Source organism: Balaenoptera ricei, chromosome 15 (genome assembly GCF_028023285.1).
Source record: "Balaenoptera ricei isolate mBalRic1 chromosome 15, mBalRic1.hap2, whole genome shotgun sequence".
NCBI classification, from domain to species: Eukaryota; Metazoa; Chordata; class Mammalia; order Artiodactyla; family Balaenopteridae; genus Balaenoptera; species Balaenoptera ricei.
The window spans coordinates 78962543-78982801 of NC_082653.1; the positions used below are offsets into that span (position 1 = coordinate 78962543).

Here is a 20259-nt window from a genome sequence, read left to right on the forward strand (position 1 = left end):
GGAGGGGATAAGTTCCTGGGGGGTCAGTCCTGGGCTGGCGGGCGCTGGGACGATGGCTGTCTCACAGGGCCGGGCCTGTGCTGGGTGCTGCCCCCAAGGTCTGTCCGTACGTCACACCACACGAGGCAGCTGATCAGTTCTGATAAAAAGGAATGGCCCACGGGACAGTTTGAGTCACTCCTGTTGCTGGTCGGCAGGTGCTGGGGCCGGGCGTCACCCAGGAGAACAGTGTCGGTCTTCACGGACGCAGCCCGAGCTCTCGCCCCGGGCCTGGTTAGCTGGGCGCTCAGCCAGGCCGGCATCTGCTGGGCCCAGTCAGCACCGTTTCGACTGTGTGGTTCTCAGCATCCGACTGTCGCACAGAACACAGCAAGCGCCTGAGTGTTTGGGCACTTATTATGGGCAGCCGTCTATTCAAGGGACAAGCGTGGTCATGACAGGATTCCGAGTGTGTCAGGACTGACCTGACGAGAGTGGAGAGCCGCGGCTTCTATTAGCTGCTCGAAGGTTTTGCGCAGTGAGAGCCGTCCCTCCCGCACAATCGTTATGAAGTGGCAGCCTGCACGTCTGCCAGGGGCTCAGGGGACGGAAGGCGGAGACCCAAGTGCCTTGGAAGGGACTGTCCACTCTCCAAAACGGCGGTGGAGTCCCTGTGCCTTCTCAGGGCTCTGCACTGGCCCCAACATCTGTGAATGGACGGAGTCTGAGCGTGAGAAGAGCGATCACGTCGGAGGCGGCCCGTGGTCGCTTCACCCAGCGTGTCATCCACGCACTCGATAACGCGAGGAGCCCGGAGCCTGAAGCACTGACCCTTCACAGGAACAAAATGAGAAATCGCAGCAGCTGAGCCAATGGTGTAGAAGGCCTCTGTGTTAAATGCTGGGAGAGGCTGGGAACAACAGGACAAAAGCTGAGAAGGGACACGAGCACAGAGGACAGCCACGGGAAGGGCCTGGCAGATGCGCTCCAGCCGGGAACCCCTGTTGCCACAAAGGGCACAGACCCCACTGGGAGACACTGGGTTTTGGGGGGTTTTTTTTAGATTTTTTTTTTTTTTTATGTGGACTATTTTTAAAGTCTTCATTGACTTTGTTACAATGCTGCATGTGTTTTATGTTTTGGTTTTTTGGCCGTGAGGCATGTGGGACCTTAGCTCCCCGACCAGGGATCGAACCCGCACCCCCTGCATTGGAAGGCGAAGTCTCAACCACTGGACCGCCAGGAAAGTCCCGACACTGGGTTTTAAGACAAATCCAAAGACGTCCCTTAATATACCCTGGGGGCTGTGTCCAAGGTGGAAGTAGTTACTGGATCTGAGTCATGGTTGCCACTTGAGGGGAGGAGGGGAGGCTAAAAACCATTCCCACCTTCGACGGAGACCCTCCATCACCACCATCCCCTACGGTCCCCGAACATCACTGGGGGACCCCGGCCTGCCCGTCGGGGACATCACCCTCCTCAACTCAGCATGTGCTCCAAGGCGTGGATCTCCCTGAGGATGGATTACTGCCGTGCACCACTGGGGTGACGTGGTCCTCGGCCCAACTAGAAGCTCCAGGAAGGAAAATGACAGATGGTTTTCAACTTCTGTTTCAAGTTTATGGAAAAACTTTGCTGTAATAAACATAAGAACTGGTCCCCCTACAGAGAAGTGGAAGTGGTACGAGGCCAGGTGAGGGGTCCCAGGGCCGCTGCCCCAGACACCGCCTGGCCGGTTCACGCTGCCTCAGGTCGCAGCGAGGATGTCGGGTCGGTGACGGCTCTGCTTTAAACCGCCGCCCCCGGCACCACCTGTCCCTCTCCGGCTTTTCCTCCACAGCCCACGCAACCACCTAATGCACTTTGCATTTTGCTTGTCTGTTTTGCCTCCTCGAATTAAGTGTCATGAAACCTGCTTACAGGGATTCTGTTTGCCACCACGTGACCCAGTGGGATCAACAGTACCCGACAAGTATGGGGTACAACAGTAGACGTTTGTTGAGTGAATGAATAAAAGATGGGGGATGTAGGCAAACCGTGAGTGAGAGCCTGCTTTGCGACACGACTGCCCAGTTGGTTTTATACTTCATCATTTTCTCCCAACTGCACCGCGGGAGCAGACTCCGGTCAGAAAACAGTTTTCAAGTGGGACTGTCTTCTAGTGTATTTTTCACTGGTTTCTAGTTGCCTCTTTACCAAAAGCCTTGTTTTTGAAAGCTAATCTCTAAATGATCAGGTTAAAATAAAAAGGCCTCTCCAGTTCTTAAAAACGAAAAAGCAGAAAATACTTTATTCCAAAAGAAAGAGATTTTTAAAAGACGTTTTTAAAGAAAAAGACAAGTTAACTACTAATGCAAATGTCTGTCACCGTTTCTGAATTTTCCTTCTCCGAGGCTAGTACTCCAGCCAAGCTTTCGCAGGATGTGTTCAGAGCCCTTGGCCCACAAGAATCTGGCCTCGCTCTTCCTCCCGAGGGGGCTTCTCAAGTCTTCCAAGCCAGGCAGTAAGAATGGTTACAAGGCTGCTGAGAGCCGTGGGCCCACAGGGTCCTGGGCTGGCGCCCACTGGCATTTCCAGGGAGAACCCCAGTGCAAGGGGTTTCGGCTGGCGTCCCAGCAGCAAGCAGGGACGGCTGAGCGGGCTAAGCTTTCCAAAGACCAGACGTGACACCAGAAGCCGTCATGTGTTCCCCAGAAGGAGGCGAGATGAGCAGATCATCCTCGCCCTGCCGGGGCCGCACACCCCTGGGGCTCGGCCGATAACGGCGGCATCTGTGCTGAGCGCAGCATGTCTCACCCTCAGCGGGGGGGGACCCCGTCCCGGCACCTCCAGTCACCCCGCTCCGGGCCGCAGGGGAGCGCGGCTCACCACACGCAGGCCCCGACCCTCTCGGGCCCCATCCAGAGCCCCAGCGGCTGCCTCTGTTGCGCAGTCCAGGCGGTCCTGAGGCCAAGGCCTGGCTCGAGCGGGTCGGGCAGGAGGTTCAGATGAAGGACCTGGCCAGAGTCACCATGTGATCCACGCCACACGCCACATCCACAGGCTCCCCAGGCATCGTCACCTGAACAGACAAGACCCAGCACACCGTGAGGAGGGATGGCCTGGCGGTGGCCGAACAAGGGCCTGACCCTGGCTCTGCTCTGGGTAAGTGACCTAACCGCTCTGAGCCTCGGCTCCCTCACCTGGAAATGGGGTGCTTACGCCCACCCGGCAGGTCTGCTGGGAAGGGTAGATGCACCCACCGTGGGAAGGGCCATCCTGACTCCCCACCCAGACCAGGGCAACACCCCCGCGAGAGGCCACTCTGGGCATGTGCACGGACCCTGCCTGCACCGTCCTGGGACGTGCACACCCCACAGAGGCCATTCCCCATGTGTGACTCCCCAGAGGTCAACCTGCGCTCAAGCCAGCTGTTCAGTGACCCTTCCCAGGGGTCACCAGACAGCTCCCTGGAGCAGCTCCAGAAACCCTCCTGCCCTGCCCTACCCTCAGGGTCCACTGTGGGAAGGAGGCCTCCCAGCCCAGTGTCTTCACCCGCTCTACCCGTCAGCTCCAGACCCAGGCAGGCTGCTCCCAGGTCCTGTGCACCCCGGAGGAGGGGTGTTTACTGCGTCTCAGAAGGTGCCAGAGGCCTGGCTGGCAGCCCTGCCGACACTGCCACCCACACTGCCACCCACACTGCCACCCACACTGCCACCACTTCTTCCCAGGCAGGCCCAGCCCTCCGGGTGGCGTGCACACAGCCTCGTGCGGGTGTGGAGGCTCCAGCCTGCGGGCCCTGAAGGTGACTCTCACTGTCCCACAGCTGGGCCGTGGAGACGGACGCCCCCTCCCGCCAAACTCCATGGTGCCCACAACACAGGTGGGGTCTCCAGGTGCACACAGCCCCCCAGTTCTCCAGGAGAGGGGCACTTTGCTTTCTCCTCTTGTTGTATTATTATTATAAATGTTATTATTATTACTATTATTACTTTGAATAGGTGATAGCCACGTGGCTACGATAGAAAATGACATTCAGTAGAAAAGAAGAAAAGGTATTAAATACCTTTGGACGCCACCCTGTCATCATATGCCCTGCTCCCCACCTTCCCCCTGAACTGGAAACTACTTTTAACTGGTTTCTTGTCTTTCCAGAGATTCTAGACGCAGAAAGCTGGTGCGAGCGTAGTGTCTCCTCAGGGAGCAACTTCGAAGACGGCGCACCTGCACCTGCACCTGCACCTCCCCCTCAGCCCCTGCCAGGACGCTGACGCTGCTCTTCTGACCGGACCCCAATCCTGCCGTCCCTCCCCAGTGGCAGCGCGCAGCGGGGCAGCGTGACAGCTGGAGAGGGATCTGTAACAGCCTGCGGAGTTTACTGAGCTTTGGAAGGAAAGGCCTCGTCCAGATGGCCTGCCCTAAAAGCCCAGAGGCAGCAACGTCAACCGTTCAGAGACAAGTCCATTAGGGTCTCCCGGCCACAAGGCAAACGGATGCTAGTAACCAAGTCGTGCTACTCACCCGTCCCTAAACAAACGCCTTCAGCAAAACCTGTTACAGAAATCACTGAACAAACATGCAGCGGTGCCCTCAGCTCATCGCAAAGGCCCAGAGCTGCAGAAAGCGTTCCAGGCTGGCCATAGAAGCAGAAGAAAACGTGCTGCCTGGGCTGACCAGGCCAGGTGAGCTCCTAGCAACCTCCCCGGGCCACGAGAGCACCTTTATTGACCTCCCCCAGGAAAGGGCCACGCTCCGCGCTGACCTGCGGCCGAGCTGTCACACTTAGGCACCTCTGTCCTTGTTCCCCAAGGGCTGTGACCATCAGAACCCAAAGCAGAGGGAGCCACCTCGCCTTGGCTGACTCGCCGGGACGATGGTCGTGGCTGACGCCGGCCCCAGGAGCCTCCCTGGGGAGCAGCAGGTGGCTCCCGAGGCCCCAGCCCCCCCCCCAAACTGCCTCTCAGTGCAGCCTCTGAACTGAGTCCAAGAGAAGGCTGCCCTCAGCCACGTTTTATTTGTGGCCTCATCAGGGTTAAAAGGAGTTTCTATTCTAAACCAGTTTACACTCACATTGTTGCAAAGGCAAACAGTTCCAGAAAACGAACCATATTTGGCCTGAGTGACTCTGAAAAGTTTCAGCAGAATCAGTGTAGGAACAGCTCTCTGCACAAGGACAAGTTCCCAAGACACAACCCCCCCCAGGTGAAGCACAGACGACGGCAGAGGAGGAGCGCTGGACCAGCTGTGATCCGGCCACCGGACTTGCCGTGTCCCCACTCGGCTGCGCCCAGAAGCCAGGCCGCACCCCGGAGGGGAGCCGCTCGGCCTGCGAGGAGGCCCAGCCCCTGCGGCGCGCCCTCCCCTGGGGCGTCAGAACTGCCGGGGCCTGTGGCTCCTGAAGCAGCCAGGTAAGAAAGAGGCCCAGCAAGCAGAGGGTTCCCAGCTTGTGCTCCAACCCAAGCCCCACCAGAGAGGCGCACGGTGAGGGGGAAGCATAGTCTGCACTCAGAGCACCGAGTTCACGTCGCAGCCCACCCACTGCGCAGCTGGGAGACTGGGCCAGCGGCTTCAAATCCTGAAGAAGTCAGTGTGCACGGGTGCAGGCTGGGGGGCAGCCCAACCTTCACAGGCTGTTCTGAGGATAAGAGAGACGGTGCAAAGCACCGGCCCCCGGGACAGCTCCGGGCCCTGAGAATGGCGGTCATGTGCGATGGAAAGTGAGGGCATGGCCTGGGTGGGGGTGGGGCCGCTCAGAAGCTCTCCCCAGTGTCCTGTTCCCAGGCCCGCAGGGCTGCCATCGGGCAGAGGGTCCCCACCTCTGCCTCGCCCTCCCTCCACTGTGGGGACTCCAGGGGAGCCCAGCTCAGGCCCTCGCAGAGGAGGGGGACCATGGTGACGTCTTAAAGTCAGAAATTCTGAGTCTCATTCTTGGCTCCGCCTTTTTTAAAAAATATATTTATTTATTTATTTATTTATTTTTGGCTGCGTCGGGTCTTTGTTGCTGTGCGCGGGCTTTTCTCTAGTTGTGGTGAGCGGGGGCTACTCTTCCTTGCGGTGTGCAGGCTTCTCATTGCAGTGGCTTCTCTTGTTGCAGAGCACGGGTTCTGGGCGTGCCGGTTTCAGTAGCTGTGGCACGTGAGCCCAGTAGTTGTGGCTCGTGGGCTCTAGAGCGCAGGCTCAGTAGTGGCGCACGGGCTCAGTAGTTGTGGCGCACGGGCTTAGTTGCTCCGCGGCATGTGGGATCTTCCCGGACCAGGGCTCAAACCCGTGTCCCCTGCATGGGCAGGCAGATTCTTAACCACTGAGCCACCAGGGAAGCCCTCCACGTCTTACTAGGTGTGTGACCTTAAAGGAATCACTGAACCTCCCTGAGCTCTGAGCATCAGTGTGGAGGAGGAAAACATCCTGGACAGCTTCCGGGAGGAGAGGTTTCAATCAGGTGACTCAGATGTCACTTCCTAGGCCTACGAATCATCAGAAAAGCCCAGGCTCTGTAAGTAAGTCTAAGAAGAACTAGTTAATACCACTGTAGGAGCTACAAATGTGGCTTTACTCTTTTTTTTTCTTTCTTGGAATACTTTTTAAATGATGTAACATATCCCCTACTTAAGATTAATAAGAAAATAGTGTTTAAGGAATAAAAATCACCTGCAATTTTTTTTTTAAGTGAGACAACAGAACAGACTGGAGAAAGGTCCAACTACCCAACAAGAGACTAACCTTTAAGGAATCCAACCTAGTTGATCGAAAACCTGGTTCCTGTCACCACCACTCTCCCAGAGCCCCAGCCTCGCATCTTGGAGCCGGCACGGACCTCAGCGCCATCCTCCCGACCAAAAGGTGACACGTGGGTGAAGGAGCTCCACAGACACACAAGGGGAGACAATGGTGTGGGGCATGAAAGCAGCCGTCACGGGAACAGACCAGAGTGCCCTTTCCCTGATGGCATGGAGGTTGGGAACGACACTTCAGAGGGACGTTCAGCGCAGGGGTCCGGCTTGACCAACGGGGCATCCGCCCCCAGGCCTGCCACCCCACCACAGAGGCCAAGCCTGGCCCGGCCACTTGGACAACGAAAACGCTCTCAAACCTGATTTCACAGCTGATCTTCGCTCTAATTGGGAGGACATGAAGGCAGGTGGGGAGCCCCTAGTCACAACGGTCATTCATTCAAAACCCACCTGCTTGGCCGTTTCCCCAGCTGCCCCTCAGAAGGAAGTCCCTTGCGGGGGTGGGGGGTGGGGGGTGTTAAAGAGAGGGCTGCGAGAAGCCCCCAAGAGAACGAGCAGGATTCTAACTGCTCCGTATTCCCTGAGCTGCCGGCCGAGGTCCACCCGCCGCCACGCCTTTCCTCACCCGGGCTGGGGTCCCCAGGGGACAAGCGGGTCAGCACCAGCCAGGCTGGGAACAACTCTGGGCCACAGTCATTTTTTTTCCAACAAGTTTGAAGTCTCCCTTTTGACGTGTTCTCTTAGAGAAAGCACCGGAGTCAAGGCCTGCCGAGCTCAGGGGAGCCAGCAGCCAAGGGGAGGGCTGAGAGAAAGAGCCCCTAAAATACCACAGTAAGTGCCTCGAAACATTTTCTGTGGGTTTTTGACCGATAAATCCTTTCTTTTTCTTTCTTTTCTTTCCTCCTTTCTTTTTCTTTCTTTCTTTCTTTCCTTTCCTTCTTTCTTCCCTCTCTCTCCCTCCCTCCTTCCCTCCCTCCCTCCTTCCTCTATGGCTGTGTTGGGTCTTCGTTGCTGCACGTGACCTTTCTCTAGTTGCAGCAAGCGGGGGTTACTCTTCGTTGCGATGTGCAGGCTTCTCATTGCGGTGGCTTCCCTCATTGCAGAGCACAGGCTCTAGGCACGCGGGCTCAGTAGTTGTGGCACGCAGGCTCAGTAGTTGTGGTTCACGGGCTCTAGAGCGCAGGCTCAGTAGTTGCGGTGCACGGGCTTAGTTGCTCCACGGTATGCAGGATCTTCCCAGACCAGGTCTTGAACCCGTGTCCCCTGCACTGGCAGGCAGATTCTCAACCACTGCGCCACCAGGGAAGTCCCCCTTATTTTTTTTTTTTAATTACACATTTCTTTTGCATTTTTACACGTTTGTTTTTTTTAAAATGCTTTACACAACCTCAAAACACGTTAAAACCTAACTTTCGGGCTTCCCTGGTGGCACAGTGGTTGAGAATCTGCCTGCCAATGCAGGGGACACGGGTTCGAGCCCTGGTCTGGGAAGATCCCACATGCCGCGGAGCAACTGGGCCCGTGAGCCACAACTACTGAGCCTGCGTGTCTGGAGCCTGTGCTCCGCAACAAGAGAGGCCGCGATAGTGAGAGGCCCGTGCACCATGATGAAGAGTGGCCCCCGCTTGCCGCAACTAGAGAAAGCCCTCGCACAGAAACGAAGACCCAACACTGCCAAAAATAAATAAATAAATAAATTAAAAAAAAAAAAACCTAACCTTCAAAGAAAACACTTAGGCACGTACACACACGCGAACACACGTAAGTGCACACACACAGGCGTGCACGCACACAAGCGCCTGCTCCTCTACACAGAGACTATCTCTGCAAGGGGACGATGAAACCAGAACCAGTGGCTGCCTCTGGGACAAGAGATGGGAGACTTATTTTTCATAATACATTTTGTACCACGTCCATATGTTCTGTATTCAAAAAATTAAATAGCCTTTTTTTTTTTTGAAGAACTTAAAGAACTGACTTAGTAAACGACACTAAGATAAACTACAACTTAAGAAGGAACCCTCTCTTCCCCTTTAACTTTGAAATGAGCCTTTTGTGTAATTGCACCCTCCCCTCAGAAGAGCCTTCATGTTTCACTCTGAGGGCTGTGGTAAGGCACTCTGAACATTAAACATCCCGCTTTCTTTTAAATTCGCTGTAAAACATACCTCTCCACGGGCCGCTGTAAACAGCTCCCGGCACGTCCACTTCTTCATCTCAACCCTCTCCCTCTCGGAGCCCCGAGGCACCGGCCTGCAGCTCACTGCTCCTTGAGGCACCCGTGTGCCCGAGGCCAGCCTCCGAGGAGGCTTCCTACAGGCACCACGGGGCTGGAAGCCCGGGCCCGGTGCTGGCCGGGCTGCTGCGTCAGGTGAGTCTGCCCTGCGGGCCCGCCGCCCTCACGCCCGCCGCCCTCACGCCCGCCCGGCCCAGCCTTACCCTCCACGGGAAGTACTGGTCTTCCAGGCGACCGATTCCCAGGCACCCTCGGACGTTCTTGCCCCACACAAAGAGCTCTCCTCTGTCTGCAAATAAAGAAAAACGGCTTGGTTGGGGCTTGAGGCCAAGGGCAAGTCTCCAAGAGGAGGAAGGGTCATGAGAATAGGCTTTCTAGAACCAGGTACAAAAAAATCAAAGTTAAACTTCAGTTTCTCCCAGGCATTAATGCTTTCTTCTAAGGGGACAAGTATACAGTACCATCCCCATACCAAAAACACGTCCCGGCCCAGATTCATGCTGGGTCCCTCTCATGGGAGATGAACACATGCCTGGAGGTGGGCCCAGGGGCTCCTGCACACGGCCCGCTCTGTGCGGCCCTTACACACACACCCTCACCGCCCAGTTATGTCCAACCGAACCCTGCCCTCCACAACTCCTGAAATCTCAGCATCCTCAAATCCTGGTCACGCCCTGACAGAGTGAGAAGTAGGACAATTTGTCATGTCTTGTCTGGGTCTCCACGTCTCAGGAGCATTTGGTCAAGTGACACACGGTGACAGGGCGCCTGTCTGGGTCGAGTCTACATCTGTGTGCTGGGAGCTGGGACAGCCCGGGGACTGACACGCACGTTCCTGTCCTCGCGGGGCTGGAGCTAGTTGAAGAGCGAAAATTAAATTATTAAACCACCTAATGCATGTTTTCAAATTGTAAACAGTGCCATGAAGGAAAAGGACAGGCAGGGTGCTGTCGGGGCAGGCCAGGAGACTGAATCCAGACTGGGGCTCTGGGAACGCCGGCTCCAGGATGGACCCTCAGACCGGGCAGGGCCCTCAGCGCAGACTTCCGTCCACACCGGCCTGGGGCATTCTCGGCACAGAGCCCCCATTTCCCAGCCCCCCTCTGGCAGAAGGCTCTGGTCATGGGAAGAAGGGAAGACATGGAGGAGCCGGGACTGAAACAACCGGCTGATTAAATACGGGACCTTCCGCGACGCGCTGGCAGAGCCCTCTGGTCTCGCTGCCGTCCTTGGTCTTCCACCTCACAGGCGTGTTTAACACAACAATTCAGTCTGGCCCCCAGCACGTCAGCAGACCGCAGGGCAAACCAGAGGAGCCCAGGCTCTGAGGCGCCCTCTACCGAGGAACAGTCACTGGCACTGGAGGGCGGCTGTTGGGTCTTGGGGGAAACCTAGGTAGGATTTCATTTCAGTGTGACCCCAAATGGCCTCATGGCACGACAGCAGACAAAGCAATCTACCCTAGTCAAAGGCTTCGTACGGGTTTCCAAGTACGTGTACTTTGCACATAGTTTAAGCCTTAAACACTGGGGAAATAGGTTACTGTTACCTCCAGAATTCGCCCACACTGACTCTATCTGCTACATCAAAATAGCTTTAAAACGCCAATGTGACACACGCATTTGCAGATGAAGGTGGCTGACCCAGCGAGAGGGGCGTGAGGGGTCCTCCACGCCGGTCACCACTGCTGCCACCCAGTGCCTCAGCGCACAGACAACACTCCACGCACCGCCACAGCGGCCCACGCTGCAGCCGCCACTGCTCAAGCCCCAAACCCTGAAACGCAGACAGTGACTGAACGGTAGTGAGGACTCCGGAACAGACGGTGCTCGTCTGGAGCAGTCCTCACGTTAGCACGAGGCCAGGGAACCCAAACCGACTGTCCCGGCCCAGATGTTTCTAAAGGAAACAACAGCTTGCCGTGAGACAAGATAGTCTTTAAATTGCAAGGAAAAACTGAATTTACTTGAGAATCACAAAATGAAATTTAGTTCCGTCTTACTATTCAAGTCAACTCACGAGGAGCAAATTGAACCGACAGCCGCAGTGGTGGGATGAGAGCTGTAATCGAGAAGCGCAGACACGCGGGAGGTCTGCAGAGTAACTTTGTATGTCATGGCTTGGTAATTGGGCAACCCTCTGAGAAAACCTCCATTTCAGCCCCCCTTCGATCACTCCCCCCAGCACTGTGGAGAAACCAGGCACATCTACCCCCTCAAAACCACAGGACAGTCTTACAAATGTGCCTCTTGCCGCCCCACGCTCCTGGCTCGGATGAGGGTCGGGCTTGGCCAGGGACCGGGATGAAGCCCCCCACATTCACTTCCTGCTCACCCACCGCGGACGTACCAAACCTCCGCGGGTCTCCCCCAGCAGCCCGGCCCACTCGAGGGTCCCCTCTCCCACCACCAACTGCATCCGCTTGAGAAAAGTCACTGCAACGCCAGCCTAACCACAAACCAAATGAACTGAAAACAAACCTCCCGGGTGAAAAGGAGACACACATTAGACCACCTCAAGCCAAACAACTTCTGGATTGGCTGCTCTCTTTAAATATCCACACAAGGGCGCCACTCCGCTGGATGGATGGAAACTGAGAGCGGCCCAGGGTTTGGGGCTGAACCTGAGAGGGTGAAGCTCGGTAAGGCCTTGGGGCCACACGCGCTTGGTCACTTACTGGTGAGGGCGGCGAAGTGGTTGAGTCCACAGCGAATGCGGGAAACCTGGACTCCTGGGTTGAACTCCGTCAAGCCAAAGAGAGTGGGTGGAATCATTTCTGGAAGGGCAGTTTCCATGAGGTTTGGTCCTTTCCCAAGAATTCCATAGCCCCAGACGAAAACATGTCCTTCTCCTGGATTACAGTAAAAACAACGGTCAGGAAGTCAAACCAAGTGCAGCCCTCCCTCGCTAGAAATCTGAACCACACCACCAAGATGCATTATATCCACATGGACTTTTTTTTTTTTCCCTCTTCTTGCTTGGCAAGAACATGTTGACATTTAAAATAATGTTTCTTTTCTCCTTTTTCAAATTCTTGCTTGTGGAGTATGTCTAGCCAGCTAACCAATCTCACAACACAAACGTCCTACATCTTGAGTGTGCTGGACGGGGCCACTCCATAAATCAGCCACAAACCCCACGTGAACACAGGAGAGCCTTAGAGGGGCAGCTTTTCCTAACAGCTCTACGTCTCACACGGATCAGAAGGCCAAGCCAAGTACACACACAACTTCTGGCCAGATTCTAAAATTCGTAATGATCTTCAGGTCATAAAAAGTTTACTACTCATCAGTGGTGCCAGACGTTTAATCCCAGGGGCTTGGCTCCCAGTACCTGAACCCTAAGGCTCTTCTCCTGTGTGCCCGTGGCTCTTGGTACGGCCTCTCTAGAGAAGGCAGGCCTGGGGGCTTTGGCCCAGGCGTAGGGAGAGGGCGCAGTAGTGCATCCGCCACTCCAGAGGTTTGGATAGTTACTCAGCTCTACGCTGGCTGTTCGTCGACCTATAAATCACGGCTGTTATCCTTCTGTCAAGAATGTCACCCTCACCCTCTATTAACTGAACTAAACTAACTAGATCTTCCCACAACTGTGCTCCCCGCACTGAAAACCATAGCCTGAATCCAGTGGACACCAACTCTTCCTCACCCAACCCACCCACAGCTTCCCAACCAACTGCCTGCAAGAGGGTCTCACCGTTTAATACAGCACAGCCTGTCCCCCCACTCGCAGCCTGCTTCACCCGCCCGACTCCTGAGAAGGGCAAGCACCGGGGGACGTTCACCTGAATCAAAGGAAGGGTCCACACTGTTAGGAAGACAAACCAGCGAGAACTTGGAAATACTGTTTCATGTACAGAGTAGATAAGCCCCGGTTCATTCATTCCCTCCCCATATATCTCCTGAACGTCGTACACATGCTAAGCTTCTAACTGGGTGCTGGGAAGATGACAGGCGGCAGGAGAAACAGTCCCGCTCTCAGACTGTAGTCCAATGGGGGAGGCAGATGTCAGCCAAAACTAACACAGGATGGATCTGTGCTGAATGCAACGAAGGAGAGCACAGGGGTCCCTGGCGTGAGTGTCAGGGAACCTGATCTGGTGTGCGGGGAGGAGCAATCAGGAGTAAGCGGGCCAGGGGAGAAGAGAAGGAAATCCCAAGGCAGCGAGATGGACGTGCAAAGGGAGCAAGGTGAGTGTGGCACGTTCAGGAGCTTAAACAAGGTCAGAGTGGCTGAAGCAGGGGGACAAGGGGGAGTATTTGTAAGAGGCCGGTGGGGAGAAGGGAAAGCAAATCACGCAGGGTGCTGTTGATCATGGTTAGGATTTGGTCTCTATCCTAAGCACAACAACGAGGCAGTAAGGGTTCCAAGTGGGAGAGGGACGTGATTTCTAGAGGGGAATGTGAGTGGACGTGGGTAACAAGGGAGAAGGGCCAGGATGTCAGGATAAGCATGAATTCACTCCGGGATGTACTGAACTTGCAGTGCCTAGAGACGGCCAAGTGGCACTTCTGCTCAGAGTGACAGATGGGAGGGTCAGGGGTTGGTAGAACGAAGTGTGGCCAACTTAGCTGTCCAGCAGGATTTGGTCTTGGCACCCCTACTGAGGAATAACTTTGCAAGACAGATTTTAAGTGCTTCCGTGACAGCCATGAATCTTTTCAGAGTCACTTGCAAATGAAGACAGCTGGAGGGTAACAATCCCTAAGATGACTCCAAAGGAATAAAGGGGCTTACTGATCCGAGATGATGCGAGGCTGCTGGCCTGGCCTGGCGTCTGCTGCCTGGCTCTCACAGCTTCTCTACCCAACTGGGCTCTGGCACAGGGCCCTCGGCAAAGGCTGAGAAACGCTCCAGCAAAGAGCCATTGGAAACGCACCACTGTTGTCACTGACAGGATGAGGTTCAGACCACGTAAAGATCATGGATGCGGTGGGCTGCTTCCAAAACAAATGACCCGTCTGTGCTAGTCACACCATGGATAATCTGCGCCCTTGTGTGTGGGAGTTAGGCCTAGTGACTTGCTTCTAAAGAACAGAATTCCAGCACACGTGAGCGGAAGGCACTGCCAAGATGAACTTACAAAGCCCTGGCTTCCGTCTCACTGACGCGCTCTCTCGCCCTCTCACTGGCTCACTCGGCTGAAGCCACGCTGTGAACCGCCACTTGGAGAAGCCTGCATGGCAAGGAGCCCAGGAAGGCTTGGACGGCCACTGTGAGCTGGCCAAGCGCCAGCGAGGACCTGGGGCCCCAGGGCCAACAGTCCACGAGGACCTACACCCTGCTGCCAACCACCAGAACGGGCCCGGAGGCAGGGCCTTCCCAAGGTGAAGCCCAAGGTGACACCAGCCTTTGAGAGACTCAGAGCCAGTGACCCAGCTAAGCCACCCCTAGGTTCCTGACCCACAGAAACGGTGAGACAATAAATGTGTGTTGTTTTAAGCCGCTCCGTGGTGGGGTCCTTTGTCATGCAGCACAGATAATGATGACATGACCCTGGCTCTGCCCTCACAGGAAGGCCGTGGGAGACACTGATCTCAGGCCTTGCTATCCGGAAGCCCAGTCCCTCTTCTAAACATTTTATTTGCTGTTTATCTTATGGAAACAATGAATCATTTCAATGACCACGTTTTCGTCTCTGTTTTGGCTACTAGAGAGCTCACAGCCAAATCTGCAGCCACTTCTAGCTACTGTGTCAGACCACAGAGAATGAATTTTTTCATCCAATTAGCTATCTTTATCCGTTTGTGCATATCTCTTTATCTATTAATATATATTTAAAACCCTTCTGTATGTTGTCAGAAGTTTGATGATATTAAGTCCTTATCACTTAGAGATACATGCTGATTTATGGATATGATGTCTTAGGATTTGCTTCAAAATAATGCAGGACAGAGAAGCAGATGGAATTACAGATGCAACGAGATTGGCCATTAGGTGTATGGGGCTTTTTGGAGAGCAGGGTGGGGAGGGTGAATGAAAATGTTCTGGAATTAGTGGGGACAGTTGCACAACCTTGAGAATATACTAAAAACCACTAAGTCACACAATTTAAAACAGTAAATTACCTATTTTTTTGAACGGGCCATTAATTGGTAATTGTTGAACATGGATGATGGATACAGAGATTAATTATGCAGTGAGGTCTACTTTTTGCTTACATTTGGAATTTTCCTTAATAAAACGTTTAAAACCCTACTGTTACTGTACTGACGGTGTGACAGGGAGAGGCCACCAGCAGGACTGCCAATGCCCTACTGCATGATCTAGGGGCCGCACAGGTGTCTTCATCAAGGTGCACACCTCAGATCTGTATATTCGGGGGTACACACACTAGATGGCAACAAGAGGCCGACTGTGACATCACAGGACCTTATGTAAACAGCCTCACATCCCTTTCAGAACAAGACAGGGCACACAGCCATACCTAAACTACTGCTCTAAACCAGGACTATCTCATCGAAGTATTGATAATGATGGCTTTTGCATCTAAGCTTTCTTTCCAGGCTCCAATGAGATCGCCAAGAACTCGGCCCCTTGAAGAGGCAGCCGTAGCACAGGTGAGGCCTACACGGCACCCTACACGGCACCCTACACATCACCCCTTCGTGAAGGATCTCTTCTAAATATCCTTAACACTCTACTTCCAAACCCCCAGCCCCGGCTGCAGAGGACCTCGTGGGGTCGTACCTGTGTGGAGTCCGTGACCGAGGCCAGCTGCAGGTACTCGGAGTTCCCCCACCCGAAGAGGCTGCCATCGACCGACACAGCCAGGCAGCAGTCCCCGTAGGTGGCCACCTGGACCACGTTCACTCCGGCAAGGTCTCCAGCCAGCTTGGTGGGCGCGCTGGTGATATCGTAGTGACCCAGACCTGGAACAATGGAAAACTGTGTTACTTACTTTTAATTGTTTATTCTTTTAACAAACACTTGCATTGACCTACTATGTGTCAAACACAGTTTTAAGCACTTTGCAAACATCAACTCAAAATCCTAATCTGTTACTCTACATGCTGTACAACTTCCTTCTCCATGTTCTCTCAGAAGAGGGAAAAAATCATAGTAATTGTTTACTTTTAAAACCCTTGATGGGACTTCCCTGGTGTTCCAGTGGTTAAGACTCTGCGCTCCCAATGCAGGGGGCCGGAGTTCGATCCCTGGTCAGGGAACTAAGATCCCACATGCCACAACTAAAAGATCCCGCGTGCAGCAACGAAGATCCCTCGTGCCGCAACTAAGACCCGGCACAGCCTAAATAAATAAATAAATAGAATTTCAATAAACAAACAAACAAATAAATAAATAAAACCCTTGATATTTTCTAAGTCTGATTCAAGTTAGATACCTTTTTAGGATGAAACACCAACACACAATGAACCTATCAGACCTTGTATATTACATACAGGCACACCTCGTTCTACTGCACTTCACAGATACTGCATTTTTTACAAATTGAAGGTTTGTGGCAACCCTGTATTGTCAAATGATGGTTGGCACTTGGGGGGCAGTATTTTTTAATTAAGATATGTACATTTTTTAGACATAATGCTATTGCACACTTAATAGACTACAGTGTAGTGTAAACATAACTTCCATATGCACTGGGAAACCAAAGTTACAACAAGCAATTCCTAATGCACTGCTGGGCTTGCTAGAACATAAAAGAAATCTCTAAGAGCCCATCCCACCTCAGCCCCCCACCCCACACCATCCCCCAACTACAACAAATCAAAACTGGCAAACTGGTGTGGTACACAGTGACCAGAGGAAAAGACGGGGCTTGCCGGGAGGACAAATGTCACCATCAGCACTGCAATGGAGAGTAACCCCTGGGCAGCAGACCAAGCTAGAACCCTGAACCACAGACGCGTGCTTGCACCAGGCTTTTTCAAAAGGGCCCAAAGCAGTGTCAGACTGGCAGCACCCCTCGGCAACAGGCAAAACCCTGTTGTTATGTACTCCATATACAATAAAAAAGATTTTTAAAAAGTAATTCAAAATGTTGAAGGGTTATGAAAGAAATAGGATGCTGAGATAGAAACTGCTTTAGACAGAATGGTCGGGGGAGCCTTCATTGAAGAGACAACCTGAAGCTGAGGCCTACAGGATGAAAAGGAGAGCATAAAAGAGCATTCTAGGCTACGGGAACAGCATGTGCAAAGGCACAGTGGCAGCACAGAGGAGGACAGGCTCCAGAACGGGCTGCAGGGGGCTCGTGGGGCTGGACTCAGAGCCTGGCAAGCAAGGGCAGTGAGGCCATGTGACAGTGGAGCTTCTGGAATGGCACCAGGAAACTGTTAACCACAGTTATCTCCAGCGAGTGGGACTTTCACTTTTCACCATATTCCTTGGTCTATGCTGTCAAAATGTATCAACAATTTCATTCTTTTCATAAAAAGCTTATTTTTAAAAGTTACCCACACCAAGATTTTAAAAAATAAAAAGAAGCTTCCGCTTTATAGATAAAAAAATGCACATTTTAAAAACTGGCACTGTAATTAAATCAGGACACTTAAATTGACAATACTCACTGCTAGAGAGGTTATGATTAAATTGATACTTCTGTACATTGCTGATGGCAATATAAACTAGTAAAACTTTTGGGAAGCAATTTAACAACACATTCTGAAAATAAAAATATTCAAATCCTTTGACCCACTCCTGGGAATTTATCTAGGGCAACAATCCAAATGAAAGAAAAAGCTAGATGTCTATACATGACAAATGTCATATCTCCAATGGCTACTGCACCCCCCAAAAAGTATGCCTCCTGACAACAGGGTAATGAGTAATCACCTGATAAAATGATTAATTCACCTTATGGTACATTAGTTTGATGCTGTACCATACAAATATTAAAAACTGCAACTGAAAATTATACCAACATGGAAAAATGTTTCGTGTAAATTTAATGATAAAACAAGCATAAAAAATCACACCTCTGCTATGATTACAATAAAAGATGTTCACATATGAGCAAGGACTTGGGAGAAAACATGAGTCAAGGAACACAGATGATGTGATGAGGTAGCAGGATTATAGAGGATTTACACAAGATTTAAATCTTAAATTTAAGGTCCTCCCTTCAGACAAATACCAAACACAGAAAAATAAAATATACAAGGATGATAAAGCTTATCCCTCATTCCTCCCTCCCTTAATCACATTCTTCTCAAATGAGTTAAAATCGAGCTCCCTTTAGGTGGCATTTGTCTCTTAAAAGACTCAGACTTGTTGCGGGACTCTCCAATCCTCTATCCAATCCGGGGAGCCAGGGGTGAGGGGGATGGGAGGGGACACAACAGAACAGCATTCCCAGGAAGTGACAGGAGAGGGTAGAGTCGGATGAAGGCAGCTGCACCATCCCACAGGGAGGGGGGCGGAGGTGGAAGGGACGCTACCTGTTTGCCCATCCGCGCCCCATCCACAAGAATACACTTCTCCTTTATCCGTCAGGAACAGACTGTGGTCCTGACCGCAGGCGACCTATCACACAAACAGAGGTGAGGTTGGTGAGAAGGAATCCTTGGAAGCCGGTGTCCTGGTCCAAGTGCCCAAAGCCAGGCACCACTCCCCACCGCTCCTGAGTGCCAAGGGGGCTGGGCCGGTAGGCTGTCCTGCTCTGCTCCACATCTGACTCTTTCTCATTCCAGTGCAGCCCAGCTTGTGTCTCCTACTCCCCTGAAATTGCTCTTGCTAAAAAAAAGAACAGTGCCAGGTGTCCTAAGGAGCGAAGCCGAGAGCTCCTCCACCCGATGCCACCTGAGGAACCGCTCCCTCCATAAGCCTCTCCCCACCCCCCAACAGTGTCCCATCTTTGTCACTAGCTCAGTCTCCACTTCGGACCCTTCAGGGCTGGAATCCTCCGCAGAGGTCTGCCCTCTGCCCTCCTAGCTCTGCACGCTTCCTGGGAGATGGCACCCACCCCCATGGCTTCTGCTGCCACCGCCACGCGGTCATCTCCAGTCTCAACCACTCTGCTGAGTCCCAGACCTACTGTGCTAACTGCCTAATGAAAAGCACCATTTAGCAAACATTCCTTACGCCAGGCACTGCGCTAAGTCAAAGACCAAGGCCACCCAGTAAGAAACCGAATCTCAGAGAAGTTTGGTAACTTGCCCCAAGTCACCCAGTTCACATGTGGACAAGCAGGGACTTGAACTCGCATCAAGGTGGCTCTGAAGCCTGGACAAGATGCACACTGCACTCCACTGCCACCCTGAAAACAAATCCCCTCGCCACCTCCCCCTCACCTCCGCTGCTCCGGGACTCTGCCATCCGGGCCAAGGACATCAGCGCCACCCATCTGCCTGTGGAGTCACACTTGGCTCCTTCTAGCTCCCTCCCTGCCCATCGAATCAAGCCTCGAATCTGGTCAATTCTCCTTACGTCTCCTCACCTGTCCCTTCTCCCCACAGCGTCCCACCTGGACTTCACCTCCTCCCTCAACTTTATTCCATGGCCAAAGTTACCTTCTTAAACAGATTGTGACTTGGCTGTCACTCGCCCTGCTTAGAACCTTTGGCAGCCCCTGACCACCAAGAGGACGCAGTCTAAACTCCTTAATGAGGTGTACAAGACCCCGCATCGTCCCCTCTCAACCCGTCTTCCAGCCGGTTCCACCCCGCCCCACCACAGGCAGGCACACCACACTCCAGCCACACTGCATGCTCTCGGCACCATCAAGCCTTCAGGCTGCTCCTTCTGCCATAAAACCTTTCCTACCACCCACCCCGGTCCAGCTGGTCAGCTCCTCGGCTACCTCCTCCGTGACGCTGTCTCTCCTCCCACTCCACGCCTGGTAGACGTACCTGTTCTCCTTCTGGTGCTTTCGGTAGACACTCATTTACATATTTAATCATTTAAGTATCTACCATATGCCAGGCACTGTACCCAAGCATGGGTAAAAGAGAAAGCAGCCTGGAACACACACAGCCCTCATATACTCTGAGACAGCTAGTTTTTATAACCTGCCTCTCCCACTAGAGTGTTACCCGCCCTCCCCAATTTTTACTAAACTTTCTATCCCCACAAGCTAGCGTAAATCCTGGCCTATAGTAGGCAGGCAATATTTACTAAAGTAATTTATTAATTCAGAAAATCCCCCTAACAATTTGCCATCACCTCACCCAACTTTCACCCTTTCAAAATCACCCGCCCCCGGGGCGGGACCAGTGGTTCTCAGCCCACGTCTCTTACCTGGACCACCCGTCCATCGAAGTCCTGCATCCTATGGACTTTGTGACTTTCGCTACAGCCAGGAGCAATTTGGGGAGAACCAAAAGATATGGTCATGATAAGCACTGTGCGGTTCTGGCCCCTCCCGTCACCCCAACT

The 20259-nt window shown here is 53.1% G+C and overlaps 1 protein-coding gene and 1 long non-coding RNA gene across 7 annotated transcripts in view; one reads left to right on the forward strand and one right to left on the reverse strand.

The window, feature by feature from the left end:
- Window positions 1–206: 206 nt before the first annotated feature.
- Window positions 207–16239, forward strand: LOC132349822 (uncharacterized). 3 transcript variants are annotated; one of them, XR_009497759.1, is made up of 6 exons: window positions 207–3123; window positions 4114–5366; window positions 6626–7096; window positions 7434–7520; window positions 15417–15482; window positions 15581–16239. It is a non-coding gene; the product is annotated as an uncharacterized LOC132349822 (long non-coding RNA). The 3 variants fall into 3 exon arrangements; XR_009497758.1 differs by having other exon boundaries at window positions 15429–15482; XR_009497760.1 differs by having other exon boundaries at window positions 6626–6798; window positions 15429–15482.
- Window positions 2240–20259, reverse strand: part of RCC1L (RCC1 like) — a 34211-nt gene continuing 16191 nt past the window's right edge. For 2 of the 4 annotated variants that reach the window (XM_059898626.1, XM_059898624.1), the window contains 8 exons: window positions 20122–20173; window positions 18324–18408; window positions 15613–15794; window positions 12619–12706; window positions 11603–11776; window positions 9129–9214; window positions 6679–6897; window positions 3048–6232 (listed from right to left, as the gene is read on the reverse strand). In XM_059898626.1, coding sequence (XP_059754609.1) covers window positions 6721–6897; window positions 9129–9214; window positions 11603–11776; window positions 12619–12706; window positions 15613–15794; window positions 18324–18408; window positions 20122–20173 — 844 coding nt within the window. In that variant the 3' untranslated portion in view covers window positions 3048–6232; window positions 6679–6720. The other 2 variants (XM_059898625.1, XM_059898627.1) reach the window with 2 other exon arrangements.